Source organism: Haliaeetus albicilla, chromosome 20, assembly GCF_947461875.1.
Source record: "Haliaeetus albicilla chromosome 20, bHalAlb1.1, whole genome shotgun sequence".
NCBI classification, from domain to species: domain Eukaryota; kingdom Metazoa; phylum Chordata; class Aves; order Accipitriformes; family Accipitridae; genus Haliaeetus; species Haliaeetus albicilla.
Genome location: NC_091502.1, coordinates 6,820,705 through 6,836,889, shown reverse-complemented (window position 1 = coordinate 6,836,889; position 16,185 = coordinate 6,820,705). Strand labels below are relative to the sequence as shown.

At 39.0% G+C, this 16,185-nt stretch overlaps 1 protein-coding gene across 2 annotated transcripts in view; it reads right to left on the bottom strand.

The window, feature by feature from the left end:
• Window positions 1-16,185, bottom strand: part of MIPEP (mitochondrial intermediate peptidase) — a 78,595-nt gene that overhangs the window by 37,913 nt on the left and 24,497 nt on the right. For both annotated transcript variants that reach the window (XM_069808142.1, XM_069808141.1), the window contains exons 11-14: window positions 7,585-7,738; window positions 6,536-6,613; window positions 4,701-4,905; window positions 1,011-1,120 (exon numbers count right to left, since the gene is read on the bottom strand). In XM_069808142.1, the coding sequence (XP_069664243.1) occupies window positions 1,011-1,120; window positions 4,701-4,905; window positions 6,536-6,613; window positions 7,585-7,738 (547 nt within the window). The remainder of the gene's footprint in view (window positions 1-1,010; window positions 1,121-4,700; window positions 4,906-6,535; window positions 6,614-7,584; window positions 7,739-16,185) is intronic.

Below are 16,185 nucleotides of genomic sequence, written 5' to 3'. Positions count from 1 at the left end.
AGAGCAAATTTCTCAGACTACCTATTAAAATAGAAGTTAAAGTACCTATTAAAATATAAGTTAAGCAACGTATTTTTCTAACTATTCGAAGGAGGCAAACATAATTCCCCTTTCATAATACTGAAATACACTGACTGCTTAGTATTGGATAAAAAGCTTCAATGAAGTGTAACACTACACAACTTAAGAGGCTTTCTTGGTTTTGCATTGATGGGTAGTCTATTCTTTAACCATCACATTTGAGTACACTGAAGTCTCCCTCATAGAAAAAGACTTTTGGTTATTGTTTACCAGTTCGTAGTTTTTAAATGGCTGTACAAATAAAAATCACGTTCTGCTGCCATGCGTTAAAGCGACCACCAAAAGTCACCTTGTTCCAAAGAGCACTGTTTTCTAAATTTCCCATAGAAAGTAGATCCTTGCAGTAGACTGGCATAGAATAGCTTATGTAAAAAAGGAATCAGAGTTTTAATGCAATACACTTTTCATCACAAAATATTTCAATCACTACCCTACACTGTGCTAAAAATGGGAATTTTTAAACACTGCAGATCATTTCCATTTACCTCTATGACTTGGTACCCGAGCTTTATTTTAAGACAGACTTTAGACAGTTCAATGATGAATCACTATTTTTGTCATAACTTACCTGTAATTAAATTAAAACACTCCAAATAACTTGATTCACACAGAAGTTGTTCACGTACTACACTAAATTTGTGTAGTGTAGAAACTACACAAACTTTGTAGGAAAAAAAGGTTGAAAGTTTTAAATATGTAACTGGAACCTTGGATATAAGGATCTGGTATTCTTTTACAGATTACATTTATCTTTTCTGCAATGAGAATATTAACATTTTTTTCTGAGTAATTGAAATTATACTATTAAAATAATTTATATTCATTGTTTCTACTTTAAACATTATTAACAAATAACACATGAAAATGTGATTCCTTTCCTGAATACATTCATTCCTATTTTTAATATTTTACACATTAGTTTTCCCTACCTGTCCTGTTTTATAATGCCTTGCAAACTGGTTAACCACCCGATAATCATTTGCAAAGTACTCCATCAGAATTGAGGGAACTTCAGCAAAATCAGTAGGACATCTGGTTCCTAGAGGTAGAATAATTGTACGCATTAGCATTTGCTATTTTCATTAACACAAATAGTTAACTCTTCCCAAAAGGTTTTGAAAATTTCAGTTTGGACTTTTGGTGAACTTTAATGTTCTTTCATTTATTAAGTCAATATTTTATTTCCATAGCATTATTGTACGTATTGCCAGAAAAGCTTCATTATAATCCTACACATTTTACTATAAATCACAAAGTAAAACAAAATATTTGAACAGCTGGGTGAGGCACCTTATAAAGCTCTGGATCACACCCTTTTTAAACTAAACCAGACTGCAGCCAAACTGGCCCTACATGAAACACCAAATCTATTTAAGTGTCCTAAACCTAAATCAAACTACAGTGTAAATAAAACTCTGCCTTAATCCCATTCACAGTTAAAATTTTTAGCTTCCATCTGTTTGCTGAGCTTACTTATGCTTTATATTAACCTCGCTTTATAATACCAAGTCATTCATCCAAGGAACACTCCTGCTAAGTTCTAAGAAGTGCAATGAGGTAATATCTTAGCAGTTAGTATTTTCAAAAAGCACTTTCCCAAAAACCTTATTTACTCTAATCTTTATCAGCACCTTACATAACGGAAGTTATTAAGAAGTATGTCACATCACCAAATCAAAGCTGCATTTCTATTTCTATATTAAAGTTAGGGATGCACAAAGTTGTTGCTTTAATAATGGACCCATCAGGTCATCACCTCTACCTCTGTCTGCTACAGACAACGTCAACATTCAAAACTAGTCTTAAATGTAAGTACGGTTTTTGCTTCAACTATTCTTTCTTGAACTGTATTTTTAAAATCACTCCTTTGTTCTTTACAAATCTTTCTCTAATTTTTAATCTGAATTCATAATCTGTTTATATTCAGTGTTTTCAGACCAATACTGCTCTTTAGTGTGAACAGCATTCCCCACAGTTTTTTACCCCGTAAATTGAGAGAAACTATATTGTCTCTCAGCTGTCATTATCCGAAGGCAAAGTCTGAAAGACTACCCCTTGTAGCCCTTCCCTGCACCTGCTTCAGTTTGAATTCACCTTCAGACCAGAGACACAAAACCATGCCCAAACTTTGCATGAGGTGTCACCGGTATCTTCTTAATCATTCTAATACTTATGGCTGTTAGATACACCTCTCATTTAATTTCAGATCACATTCGCCCCTTTCAGACACATTAGCTATTTGTAGTTCTGCATTAACACATAAAACTGTTCTTCTGTTCCTCCACCACTGTTGAAATATCCATTTGATAGCATAAATTCTCTTTGTACTCTTTAAATGCATGATCTGCACTGTGTAGTTCTGAATTGCATTTTACTTCTAACACTGCAGTATCCAGTCATTCAGTTTTTATACAATACCCCAATCCTTCTTTTGTGCCATCACATTTCATTAGTAGAGTCTTTTTTTTCTTGTTGTTTGAAAATCATTTTTTAAAAAGCCTAAAACAAGGCAGGTCCCAAGAAAAATGCCTGCAGAACTACACTGACGTTCCCCTAGCCATTTATGCTTTCTCAGTGCTCCTTAATAAAGCAACAGAATTATTTTAATAATCATTAAAGAGACTCCTGAAAAATTACATCATCTTAAAGTCAGAAACGTAAAAGGTTGGGCAGTTATCTGGGATAAGTTAGTCCCCCTGTAAAACAAATGTAGGCGTTCTCTACTTCATGATAAACTAAAATGGAATACCAGATAGGTTTTTAAAAATCTTATACACACACTTATGCATTAATCAATAAATGCATATAATAAAATGACATATTAACTTAAAAAGAAGCACATCTTAACTCAAAACCGTACAGTATTATACAAGTTTTGGGCCCATTAGCAGCAGAATGTGTTTCCAAATATTTGGGAATGTTATTCAGAAAAGGGAGGCACGGAGAGTAGGAAAGATGCCAAATACTCAGTGCATCTCAACTAGAATGTCAAATTTTTTGTTCTCACAGTAGCCTGTAGTCATCTTGTTTCCACACTTCGCCACCCTAGTGTCTCATGAGAGCCAATGGCCCCTAACTGACATCCCTGGGATGAGCCATTTGATTGCCACACTTTCCAAACCCTAAAAAAAAAGTCCTCTGCAGAAACAATGCCACTGACCTCCAATGCTGCTTTTGCAATGCTAGATCTGGAGTGAAATCCCCTGGGACACAGGCCTGCCTGGAGCTAAGGCAACAGTGAAACCATACACAGGGGCTCATGGAAAATCTGAGCCTCAAAATTAGCCATTTCCTGCCCCTTCAAGACTTTGACATGCAGATGCATACAATTCGCCACAAGAGGAGAACCCCACCAAAGCAGTTACTTTGGACATATAAGTACACCTGGAGGTCAAGATGAGCAAGGCCATATAAGTGGAAATGGTGGGGGAGAGTGGTTAACCATCCCAAGTATACAGAGCTTATACTGAAAAGAGCATATACAGTGTTCATATGTTTTAACAAAGTCCAGTAGTGACATACTTACAAACAGCTCAGTGTATTTTAATTTTAAGTGGAAGATTTAGGAAAGAACATTGTGTCACTGGGTGCAAAGTATCTGTTGATAACGCATAACTCTACCATGGACTCCCCTGTGTATCATTAGCATAATAAAAAAATGGTAAACCATAAAAAAAATCCTTCAGACAAGGGAGCTACAATTTCATCTGTTTGGTTGTAGGGGTTTTTTTAATAAGCTACTAAGTCTACTGCAAATGGGATTTCCAGCAACACTATTACAGAAGAGGATATGCCAAACTGTCTGCAGGTAAGAAAAGTAGCATGCCAAGCAGCTTTAGCCAGAACATGTCTTTGATCCATTTGCCACAACTGCAGAAGGCCAGAGCAGCCTGTGAGCTGTCAGCCAATACACTCATTGCCACTGCTTGAGAAGAGGCGCTAAATGAAAAAAAGGCAATATTCCTTTTCTGTGCATCCACTAAGCTATGACTGCATATTCATTCATGTTCATTTACGTATGACAGAAAGACCTACCAGTTAAACATGCTTGCAAATACAATACATTTTTAATTTATCAACTTTGCTTTAATCAGAATCAACTAGAAAAGGCCTGGCTTTACAGATTTTCCATATTGCTGGTGTATGCTTTTTGCAAGAACTAATTTACTAATTTTCCTTCATTCAATTTCCTAAACCATTTCCAATCCAGGATTCATTGTGGTTTTACACTAGGTACAAGTTTAAGCTCAATTTATTTTCAACCCTCCAACTTTTCCATTACTATAAACTTCATATAAGGCAAACTTGCAAGAGTGGATACCACCACTAGAACAACGATCAGCAGTACAGAAAGAAGAGATACAAATGGCTAATTCTTATTAGAAGAATATTCAAGTGTTGTTTGGTTGGGTTTTAGATAATATCTGGGGATCTGATATTGTATTTTCAAGTCAAAATCGTAGAAGTATCAACATGACTCAACCGTTTCTGGTTCATCCTCTTTTTTTTTTTTCTTGTTTTGTTTTTTTTTTTCCTTTTTTTTTTTTTTTTAAAATCTACTCCCTTCTTCTAGAAATTAAACATTTAACTAAAAATAATCACTATTCTAACTTTCTTACCAGTGACATGCTGGTACCGAGTCCTTCCCAGCATAGAATGCATAGCATGTCCCATTTCATGGAAGAGATTCTCCATCATGCCAGGACTTAGTAGCGTTGGTGTACCCCTCGTTGAATGGGGCAGGCTAAGCATAAGAACAACTACAGGCAGCTGGTACTCTCCATTTTCCTTTCGCCTGCCTCCACGAACTGTAAAGTGACAATCCTTTTCAAGATAAAAGCAAACATATGGACAAGCCAATGTCATTGTATCAATGATATAAAACAATGGTAAAATTATTAAATTAAACTTAAACTATTAAATCAAACATAAATATACGTATACTCCGTTACACAAGTTGAATTCAATGATCATTGACAGTGTTGTTCAATAGCAGCACACTGTTTCTCCATTTTTATTGTTTGCTTCTTATTCATAAGGAAACTACCTTATTCCATAAAGGAAAGACTGTATTGCTTTCAGAAAATAAATTTTTGTTTGTTTGTTTCAGAATTATTAAAACCTCTCAATTTTTCTAAAAAAAATATCACTAGCACAAAGAAATTTACTGATGTGCTGTCATGGTTTAACCCCAGCCAGCAACCAAGCACCATGCAGCCACTTGCTCACTCCCTCCCACCCAGTGGGATGGGGGAGAGAATCAAAAAACTCTAAAACTCCTGGGCTGAGATAAGAACAGTTTAATAGAACAGAAAGGAAGAAAATAATAGTGATGATGACAATAATATGATGATAATAATAATAGTAAAATAATTGGAATATACAAAACAAGTGATGCACAATGCAATTGCTCAACACTCACTGACCAATGCCCAGTTAGTCCCCGAGCAGCAATCCGTCCACCCCGGACAACTCCCCCCAGTTTATAAACTGGGCATGACGTCACATGGTATGGAATATTCCTTTGGCCACTTTGGGTCAGCTGACCTGGCTGCATCCCCTCCCAACTTCTTATACCCAGCCAGGAAGAAGGCTGGAGGGGCACAAGAAGCTGAAAAATCCTTAACTTAGTATAAACACTGCTTAGTAACAACTAAAAACATCAGTGTGTTACCAACTTTATTCTCATACTCAATCCAAAACATAACGCTGTACCGGCTACTAGAAAGAAAATTAACTCTATCCCAGCTGAAACCAGGATACGTGTCAAATCCATAATTTATAGATTAAGTTCTCTCCTCATTCTTCAGCAGTAACTACTTCGTAAAATATCCTGCACAGCACTCCTAGTATATTGTGAAGTATTAGCAAAACAGAGTAATATATTAAACTAATATAAATTTAAAATTTGTCCAGTTACCACCTCACTAAAGGTGGTAATTTGCAGATGCTTCTGCAGAGTGAAGTGTCTATTGTACTGCATCGTATAGTTAATATACTGGCACTAGGCAGCATGAGTGAGTGAGCCACAACAGTTGGAACCATTTACAGTTTTAAGTAGAATTTTGAATAAAAATTAGTTGTCATTATGAGCTTTCACTTTGAGAGAGTATTAAAATTTCATATTGTTTTTAGTTGTAAATAGTAGGCCAGAAAATAGGTGTTTAAAAAGCTACCATTTCTCTAAACAGAGTTCTACAACATTTCATAGTGCCTATCATTCTGTAGAACAGAGTCAGAGTTCAACCTATCAGGTGACATTTTTTAAATGAAAGGTTACTCACAAAAATATTTTACCTAAAGCCACATTTGAAGTTACAGACTTTGCCTGTTTAAATTTAATTAATTTTAATTTGAGATAACTTTCACTAAACTTACATTGAACGCAAATGGCCCTAACACTACAGTCATCACTCAAATAAAACCCACACTGGAATGAGACCATAAATGTTACCTGATGTGGTTTATCAGGTCGCTGAAAGAAGTCACAATAGATGTATCCTAGCAAACCCTCAGTTTCATGAACAACAGCCTGAAGAAAAAAAAGTATCATTTCCACAGTGAAAGTACTGATAAGATGGATAAATTGAAGACATAGTATTCTAATCCAAAGACTTAAAATGAATAAATGACAAGTAAACTGGGAATAATTAATGTGAAATCTGTTGGCAAATTTAATTGGAAAAAATATATATACAAGATTCACAACTTGTCCCTCAAACTACAGCCATTTCTGCATTTCACTCAAAAATAATTTAGTCACAGATTAGTATTAAAAGTAACACTGTCTGTAGCCCCTAAATGACTTCTGAGAAGTCAGTGGTAACAGAAGCTGATTTACAATGGAAATAAAAATAGAAAGAGTAAGGAGTAATTATAAATTGACCCACAGGATATAAAGAACAGCAGCTCTTGCTGGAGGTGGAAGAGCAGTGAAGAAGATCTGGCAGTGAATACATGGAGGGAAGACAACAGAGGAACCCAGGAACCTGATGAGTAAATTATTGCCCAAGTTTTTATTTCCACCCTCCCCTACAAAGAGGGCACAAAAATAAAGACATAAAAACCAATCTCAAAGTAAAGATGACATACAGAATAAAAAAATGAGGCAAAGACACATGACTGCTAGAATATGCACCTACAGCATTCTAGTCATCTACAGTCGTCTACAAATCCAAACAAAAAAAAACTAGCAGAGCCCATTCAGAAGTACGGCTTGAAAGGTACAACAATAATCTCCGAACAGAGAAACTGCTTCTGATTCAGGCACCCTTCACACAGAGACATACTATAAAGCTCATAAAATACCAAGCATACAAAAGGCACTTAGAGAGAGTATAAAGCCCTTGAGGTCTAAATTCAACTAGAATTAGACAACTAGTGTGCGCTTTTGATAGGTACCCAAGTAATTTAAAAACAAAATCCAATTCATGGCTCAGAGGAACACACCATCTGGTCTAACTTCCCTTTGTCGTTTCAGATGCTGGGAACAAGAACACTTACCAATTTTCGAACATCTTCAGACCAAACCTCTCCTCTCTGTGTCTGTTCAGCATAAAGGGAGATTCCCAGGAGCTGACTGAACAAAGAGTTCAAACCTTCCATGCATGCCCCAAGTGAGAAAAATGGACAGTACAAGCCAGGATCAATGTTGTACCTAAGGAAATACAAGAATCCCAAACCAGTCAGTTAGTTGAGCTACATAAACTACAGCCTTCACCTCCAAGGCAGAGGATGTGGCAAAGTACACCAGATAAGCCTCAAGGTGATTATTGAGCATGTTTGGCTTTATTTTTCAAATAGTGAAACCAAGTCACAGACTAGTTATGGCACAGTGCTTCACAGTAACTCAATTTTTCTTATATTCGAATTTGGATACCAAATTCAGCAGATGTTGACTATGATTTTCAGAGATGTGGCGAACATGTAGCTCAAACAGACTGTAGCAACACCATGAGTGGCCAGGCTGTGGCTTTTGATCCACAAGAGGCCACTGGCACTCAAGTGCCATTCCCATGCCAAAGCTGCACGGTGTGACCGATCAGAAAACGGAGCCAGCTTTGGCTGTGGTGTAAGCCAAATCCTCAGCTAGGGCAGGAAACCAACCAGTAAGCACTGCTGACTCTGCACTCTTGCCTTTTGCTGGAGCGATAGAAACACCCAAGAAGACACAATCACCTCCCATGTATGAATCACACCTCAAGCTCTGAACTATGTGGAAAGTATCTTACAACTTTGAGCCACATAAAGATTTTAGTATGTGACATGGAGTTCAAACACGGCCAAGCTTCCCGAGCCTAATATCAAACAATCATGTTCAAGACACTGTAGCACAGAAGACACATGTGGGGAGGAAGACAGCATGCATCTGCACGGACACACATAAACTGAGAATGAACAAAAAGCAATTATAAAAGTAGTTCAGAGAGGCATGCAGCCTATACTTGGGCTCAAAATTCCTGAGACTCTGACCCTAAAAAGCAAACAAACTACAAGTGTATCAAGCAAACAAATGCTTTGCAAACTTATACCTTCCAAAAGCTGCTCAGGGCCACACAACTCTTTGGAGATGACACCAAAATCAGAACTGGAATCTGCTTATGGTTGTGTGTGCACCCCAAATGGCAAAAATGTTCTTGCTCCTTCATTTCACGTACAAAGTCCAAGGGTTAAGTTATCTATACCATTTTCTGTGGTCTCAGAGTAAAGACTGTTTAACTCTAGAGCATCACAATCTCTCCCTTCTATCTTCTTTCTTCTTTCATGCTCTTGTGCTTTTGCTTCTTAATGACATGGTAGCTAGTCACTGAAATTTAAACACCCATCAGCTACACTACAATAGCTGAACACCAAAGATGAGAGCCATGCTATGTTAAGGCCTATGATCAAAAGGCTTAGTTAGAGACCAGCTGTGAAAGAGTCAGCTAGCCCCTATCCACTTACCCACCCTTTCTTCCTTCCCACTCACACACACACACACAAAAAAAAAAAAAAAAAAAAAAAAAGGGAACTCCACTGGGAATACTGCATTTGCCAATATGCTGCTTACAACTACAGCTACAGTTCACTACTCAGTCTCGCTGGATGGTGATGCACAGCTGGGCAGTTACTTCTCTAAGCCACGGCACTCATTCTTGAATATGTCAATGTATTTTGTTTATTTTTCTAGTATCCTTTATATTACCTTTATCACATACTCCAGTAGCATTTTGCAAATACCATAGGAACATGTCAAAAATACACATATGCTCAGTTACAGGATTTTGCTTATTTTCACACTACAAATGTAAGAAGCTAAAACCGATGTATTCCATTCTAATTTTAATTATAGTATAACATAGAAAATAAAGCAGATTTTGCCTCTACCATACTGACATAACTTCTTCAAGATGCGTAGCAACACTTAAATTCACACTCTGCATGCTGCAATACACATTCTCCTTCTTACTCAAAAAGCCTTTACATGAAAGAACAAAAATAAGCACGACATAAATCACTTCAGATCAAGTTAGATAAAAACATTGGAAGCAAGTCTCTAAAAGAAAGCAGAAGAGATGAGTTAATTTCCATGTAATAAGCCACAGAAATCTGGAGTACAAAAGACACTGTTTTACACCTGGAGCCCCCCAGAAGTACAGAATTACAGTGGATGTGTTGAATATCCTCAGATTTTTAAGTCAGTAATTCCCAAGAACTGCAGCTCCCTCAACATTTGCACACTTTGGAAAGCTGTAGTAGGTAAATCTCAGATGTCTCCAAATTTTTATAGTATCACCCTGTGATCACCTTCTGCTCAAATTGTTACCATGAAAACTTAAACCCACCACTAATTGCTTCAGTCCTCCTGATTCTGCTCTGAAGCTTTCCCTACATACAGACTACAAGACCTGTTAAAATGATCCTTTATTAAAAGGAGAAATAACACCTTTTAGCAGCAAGTCCTAACAACCTCAATAATAATTTAGGACTGTTTTTTGTCACATCACTTTAAAATCTTATACCATCATCCTACACACTACTATGAATACTAAATTGAGTTTTCCATTTGTAATTCAAACAATTGCTTCTTTAACTAAGGACTGACTATAAATGAAAAGTTCACTACAAAAGTACTGTCTCAATACAAGTTTACTATAATGTGAAGCATGATTTCTCCGCGTACACCCCTCCAAGCTGCAAAACATGATTATCCTTATTTTTAAAATAATTACAACATTTATTTCAAAATGAATTAAGAATGAAATAGTAGGTAATGATACTCTTCTTGTATAGCTAAAAAATTACATGGAAAAAAAAGACAAAGTTCTACACCACTTCTAGTCCTAATTCAGCCTTGAGTTGAGTAGTAACCTAGAGCTCAATCTCCTCAGAGCCAATTCAGATGAGCAGCATTTATTAGTTCTGGCTCAGCCCCAATCCTGCTTGTCCGACACTAGTTTCTGCAGAGCCATTCAAATTTACTGTACCTTGGTTTAGGTTCCAGAAAGGTTTGTTAATCCAGGTGGAGCACAAGGCCCAGCTACCTTACTACCTCAGAACCAGGGGAATAATACAGACACACTAAAGTGGTTTCACACAGAGGTTGCACAAGGGCTCTTTGCAGGGCTTTTTGCAGAGCTCATTTCAATCAGCCCTGCCAGAGCTACGCTGACCATGTGCAAAGCCCACCGAGTACATTCACATCCTCCTCCCGCGACATCCAATATCATCCAGGGTTTCCCTGCCATTTCCTCCCTGTCAACGGGGAGAAGAGAGTTGATTGTATGAGATATTTCAAGAAAGAACCCATATGATATAATACCACAAACACACACTTCAGTAAATCAAAATTCAACTCCACCAACAGCTCACAGTTATAGCAAACCATCAGATTTTCACAGTTGCAGGAAATTAAAACATATAACTCCTACAATTGAGTTCAGCTGAAGGAAAAGAGGATATGAGAATGAAAAGAAAGTCAAGAACAGCACCCTTGAAAACACTTCATGAAATTATGCCACATTTCAAAAAGCACGTAGATGAGGTACTCCATAACATGCTTTAGTGGGCATGGATGATGGTTGGACTCGATGACCTTGAAGGTCTTTTCCAACCTAAATGATTCTATGATTAACACAGCAAGCAAGAAAAATCAAGAGAAGTGTGATATCAAGAGACCAGACTGCTCAAAATTTTCTGAAGAATAGAAGTTTTTTCTGATGGACCAGCTGATCCTGGAGACCATTTCCAAGCACATGAAAGACAAGAAAGTCATCAGGAGCAGCCAGCATGGATTCACCAAGGGCAAGTCATGCTTGACCGACTTAATAAACTTCTATGGTGAAACAACTGGCCTGGTGGACAAGGGGAGAGCAGTGCACTTTATCTACCCGGACTTCAGTAGGGCCTTTGACACTGTCTCCGTAAGATCCTCACGGAGAAGCTGTTGATATATAGGCTGGATAAGCAGACATGGAGGTGGACTGAAAACTGGCTGAATGGATGGGCTCAGAGGGAGTTGATCAGTGGAGCAGAGTTATTTGGAGGCCAGTGACTAGTGGTGTACCCCAGGGGTCAATACTGGGTCCAGTCCTGTTTAACATCTTCATTAATGACCCGGATGATGGCCAGTGTACCCTCAGCACATTTGCTGACACCAAACTGGGAGGAGTGGCTGATATGCCAGTGGGGACCTGCTGCCATCCAGAGGGACCTTGACAGGCTAGAGAAATGGACTGACAGGAACCTCATGAAGTTCAAGAACTGCAAAGTCCTGCACCTGGGGAGGAACAACCCCAGGCACCAGTATATGCTGGGGGCCAGCCAGCAAGAAAGCAGCTTGTCCAAAAAAGACCCGGGGGTCCTGGTGGACACAAGCTGAACATGAGCCAGCAACGGGCCCTTGCCGCAAAGAAGGTGAATGGCATCCTGGGCTGCGTGAGGCAAAGTATTGCCAGCAGGCCAAGGGAGGTGATCCTTCACCTCTGCTCAGCACTGGTGAGGCCACACCTGGAGTGCCGTCTCCAGCACTGGGCTCCTCAGTACAAGAGAGACGTGGACACACTGGAGAGAGTCCAAAAAAGGCCCACTAAGATGATGAAGGGACTGGAGCATCTCTCCTATGATGAAAGGCTGAGAGAGCTGGGACTGTTCAGCCTAGAGAAGAGAAGGCTCAGGAGGAGCTTATTAATGAGTATAAATACCTGAAGGGAGGGTGCAAAGAGGACAGAGCCGGGCTCTCCTCAGCGGTGCCCAGTGACAGGACCAGAGGCAACGGGCACACACTGAAACACAGGAGGTTCCCTCTGAACATCAGGGAACACTTTTTCCCTGTGAGGGTGACCGAGCGCTGGCACAGTTTGCCCAGGGAGGTGGTGGAGTCTTCATCCTTGGAGGTGCTTAAAAGCCATCTGGACGTGGTCCTGGGCAAGCAGCTCTAGATGTCCCTGCTTGAGCTCAGTGTTGGACCAGATGACCTCCAGAGGTCCCTTCCAACCTCAACCATTCTGTGTTCTGTGAAGAGGTCATATGGAACCTAGGACTAAGACCACACAGCTGCAGTACGAGATAGATTCCAGCTTTATCAGAGGAGGAAAATGTTTCATGCCAACTGCAAAAGATTACCACACTCAGTTAAGTACTGGATTAACGTGTTTGCTGGGGGCAGAGGGCAAGAACTCTGAAACTACTTTATTTCATTTTGTTTCTGTCAAAAATGCAGATACATAGTAGCAGGAGAAAGCTGTGATGTTTCCTCATGGAAAGAGGAGCTGACATTAACCTATTACAGGGAGAAGATAAGTGCCTATTTCTTCCTCATTCTCAGCACTCCTTGAACATGTGCATTGTCCCCATGGACCTACCCCATGATGAACAGGATGGGGAGAAGGTTTTCTGATAGGTATTTTGTAATACATTGTCACTATCCAAACGGGGGGGGGGGGGGGGGGAATCAGTCTGTAGTAGTTTTGTCTTTTGGAAAAGCACAATACTTATCCACTCACACATGAAAACAGCAGTAACAGACTATGCTGGCTTAAGGCACACTCCCCAGGGGAACTAGTCCCCTACCCCAGCTAATGTTTGAAGATGTCACAATCTGACATTTTGAGTACATTGAGGTCCTGATTAAACAACAACTTTAATAATAACTACACAAAGTTAAAGTCAGTCACTTCTGGTAGAACATTGTCGGGATCAAACCTCTCCCACATTTAATGGAAGATGTGTGCTAATACTCCTCTTGCCAACAGAAAACTAAAAAAAGTTTTGAAAAACAACATTTTTTATATAGAACACACAAAAAAAAACCCCAAACACCACCATTTCTAGTCCTGGTCTCACTTATTTCTCCATTTCTGTCTTGCCTACTACACCAGTGTACCAACATCAAAGACAAAGACACTGAAAAATTCTCAAATAGCACTAGTGACTTATGACACAAGACTGATATTTAAATTACTTTTGGACAAACCTGATAGCAGTCGGTGGTGATTGTTACACCTTAAATTATCTGGCATCCATAGTTTGTTTGCTAGCCACTGCAAAGTCATAGGAAGTTAAAATATGATAATATAATGCAATTTTCATAATCAAATTATAATAATCAGTAACACACTTCAAAAGGAGTATTAGATACTGAAAAACAGCTACTGCTCCAGAAAGTGGATACTACATCTTCAAAATCTTTCTCTAACACCAGTCTATACCCACTAAGCAGTAATCATTCCAGACACCAAAACACAGATTTAATTCACAACTTTTTGAATTTGGTCCTACCTCACACATGAACTCTTTCCACAAATCAAGAGCAAATATCATTGAAGAAAGCCTAACCCCAAACTTGCACTGATTCCAGGAAAAGTTTCTCTTTCGGCTGATTTAGGAATAGAAATTAGCCAAAACCTCAGCTATCTGAAGCTGATGTCCTATAACGAAAAACTCAGTTCCTGGAATTATTATTAATAGATGATCTTTCAGCAGCAAGAGCAACCATATGCCTGACTCTGTTCTGAGCCGCCACCCTCAAGATTTAATGCTACTTACTGCAGAATGAAGGGTGTAACTCTAGGTAAGATTAGAGGACAATGGGGAAAAGGGAAGAAATTAATTTAAAAGACTTGAATCTTTCCCAGAAAAAGAATACTCAATGAGCAGAACAGGAAATCCTACAATATCTCCTAGATCTGTAAAACGAAGTCTGGCTGGAGGGTGTGGGTGGAAAAGTATTTGGAAGAGTTTACAGACAAACTACATGTTCCCTTATTGAAGATTCCAGGCACTCAAACAGTAGCAGCCATTAGCAACTTGATTGTTTCCAGATGACAGGAAAAAAGCATCTGTTTGCTAGCAAATGATTACCCAACCTCAGTTATTCACAGCTTCATCACCTTAGTGAAACTGCAAGAACAAAACATTTTCCAGCCACAGTATTCCAGTGTCCAAATTCATGCTAATCTAAACCACTATAGCACAACTCCTTGGCAGCAATGGGGACTGCAGTTGTGACAGCAAGCCAAACTTCTCTTCTCTCAGCCCTCTGAATGAAATTTCTAATGCTGTTCAAGGGTCTCGGGTTGTATCTTCAAAACACTCTCTGACCTGGGCCAGATTATCTAAAACACCACATAAAATTCCAAGATGAAGACTTCTATCAATACGCTCCTTTAGCGCTTTAAACTGTCCTGTAACAAAGATAGAGATTGTCTGTGTAGGATGCAGAGCCTTTCTGAGGGCTGATCCAAAATGTAAAATTAATTTCTCCTGAAGCTAAAGGGGAAACTCAAAGTTCACCAACTTCTATCCCAGGTGTATGGTGTTTCTTTGATCATTTTTTTCAAATGTGAAACCAAGTGTATTTGAAAATGCACACAAAAGGCTCCCAACAAAACCCTAGCAAAACAAGGCATTCCATTGCACATTACTTCTCTATTGATAGAATGAAAGGACAAAAACTTTAGTTAATGAATTAACTGATAGTGACTGACTCTATAAAACTAGCCAAGTTTCCAAAGTACTACAGCTTAGCCTGCCCCTGAACTGCTCACTGGTCAGAGCAAAGCAATCTTCATAATCTACATGTTAATAACTGTTGCTGACCCTACTGTGCATATAATTATTTTTATTATACTACAGGTTAAAGTAGCAGCCATTCTAAGAATCACTTTATGCATGATTTTCAAGCTGTTATCAACTGTGGGCTTGGACAGTTATCTAGCTTTGTTCCTTCTATTCAAAACAAACAGTAAAAAATTCAGATAAAACTGCAAGAAGCAGCTGCTTTAATATAAGCACACTCTTTCTAGTCACTCTTTGCCAAGCTGCTTCTAGATTTGTTCAGCCAAGTTACAATTTTTATCTCCAACAGGAAATGCATTCAAGTATTTTTGGGAAAAGGAATCAGAAAGGAAGTTATTACGACCCATACTGAACTATGCTAACGCATTCTGCTACCGGTAAAATTTCTGCTAAGGGTTACTGCTACTAGCAAGAAATGTTAATGTTCTGGAGATAGGCAGCTAAAATCTGCACTGGAAACCAAATGGAGCTCCATTTGGCGACAACAACTGCAGAGAAGTGCCTGAAGACAGGCTTTCTTGTATGCTGTAATTTGCAGCTTGCTTGGTGCACCAGCTGAGCAGACAGGCAGAATTCAGTGGGGAGGATGATGCACATGGCATACTAATGTCCCTAGCAGAACACTGTACTGCTGTCTCCAAAGCTGGCAAATACATGGAAACATGGTTACAGCACTTCCTAAGGAAGAAGAAGGATTCAGGTCAGCTAAGCAAGCCAGGGCAAGAATCAAACATCCTCTCTGGATACCCTTTCACTTAAAATGTGAGTTCTGGGCCCCAGCAAGGGGATTCAGAGTGCTTCAAATAGGCAGCCAGGGTGCCTATGTCACCAGAAAAAGGCAGACACAAATACAATGCCACTCCCAGGCTTAGCAAGGTACCAGCAAGAGCTAACTAGCAGAAGTCTTAATCTCAGCTATGAGCTCTTGCTCCTCTCTGGAACTTGGGCTTCCCTGACCGGACGGCATGTTTTATACCTGAATCCCAAGAGGATGAACAGGACAGCCTTTTCTATGAGAAGATGCCTTTGAAAATGCAGGCAAAAGAG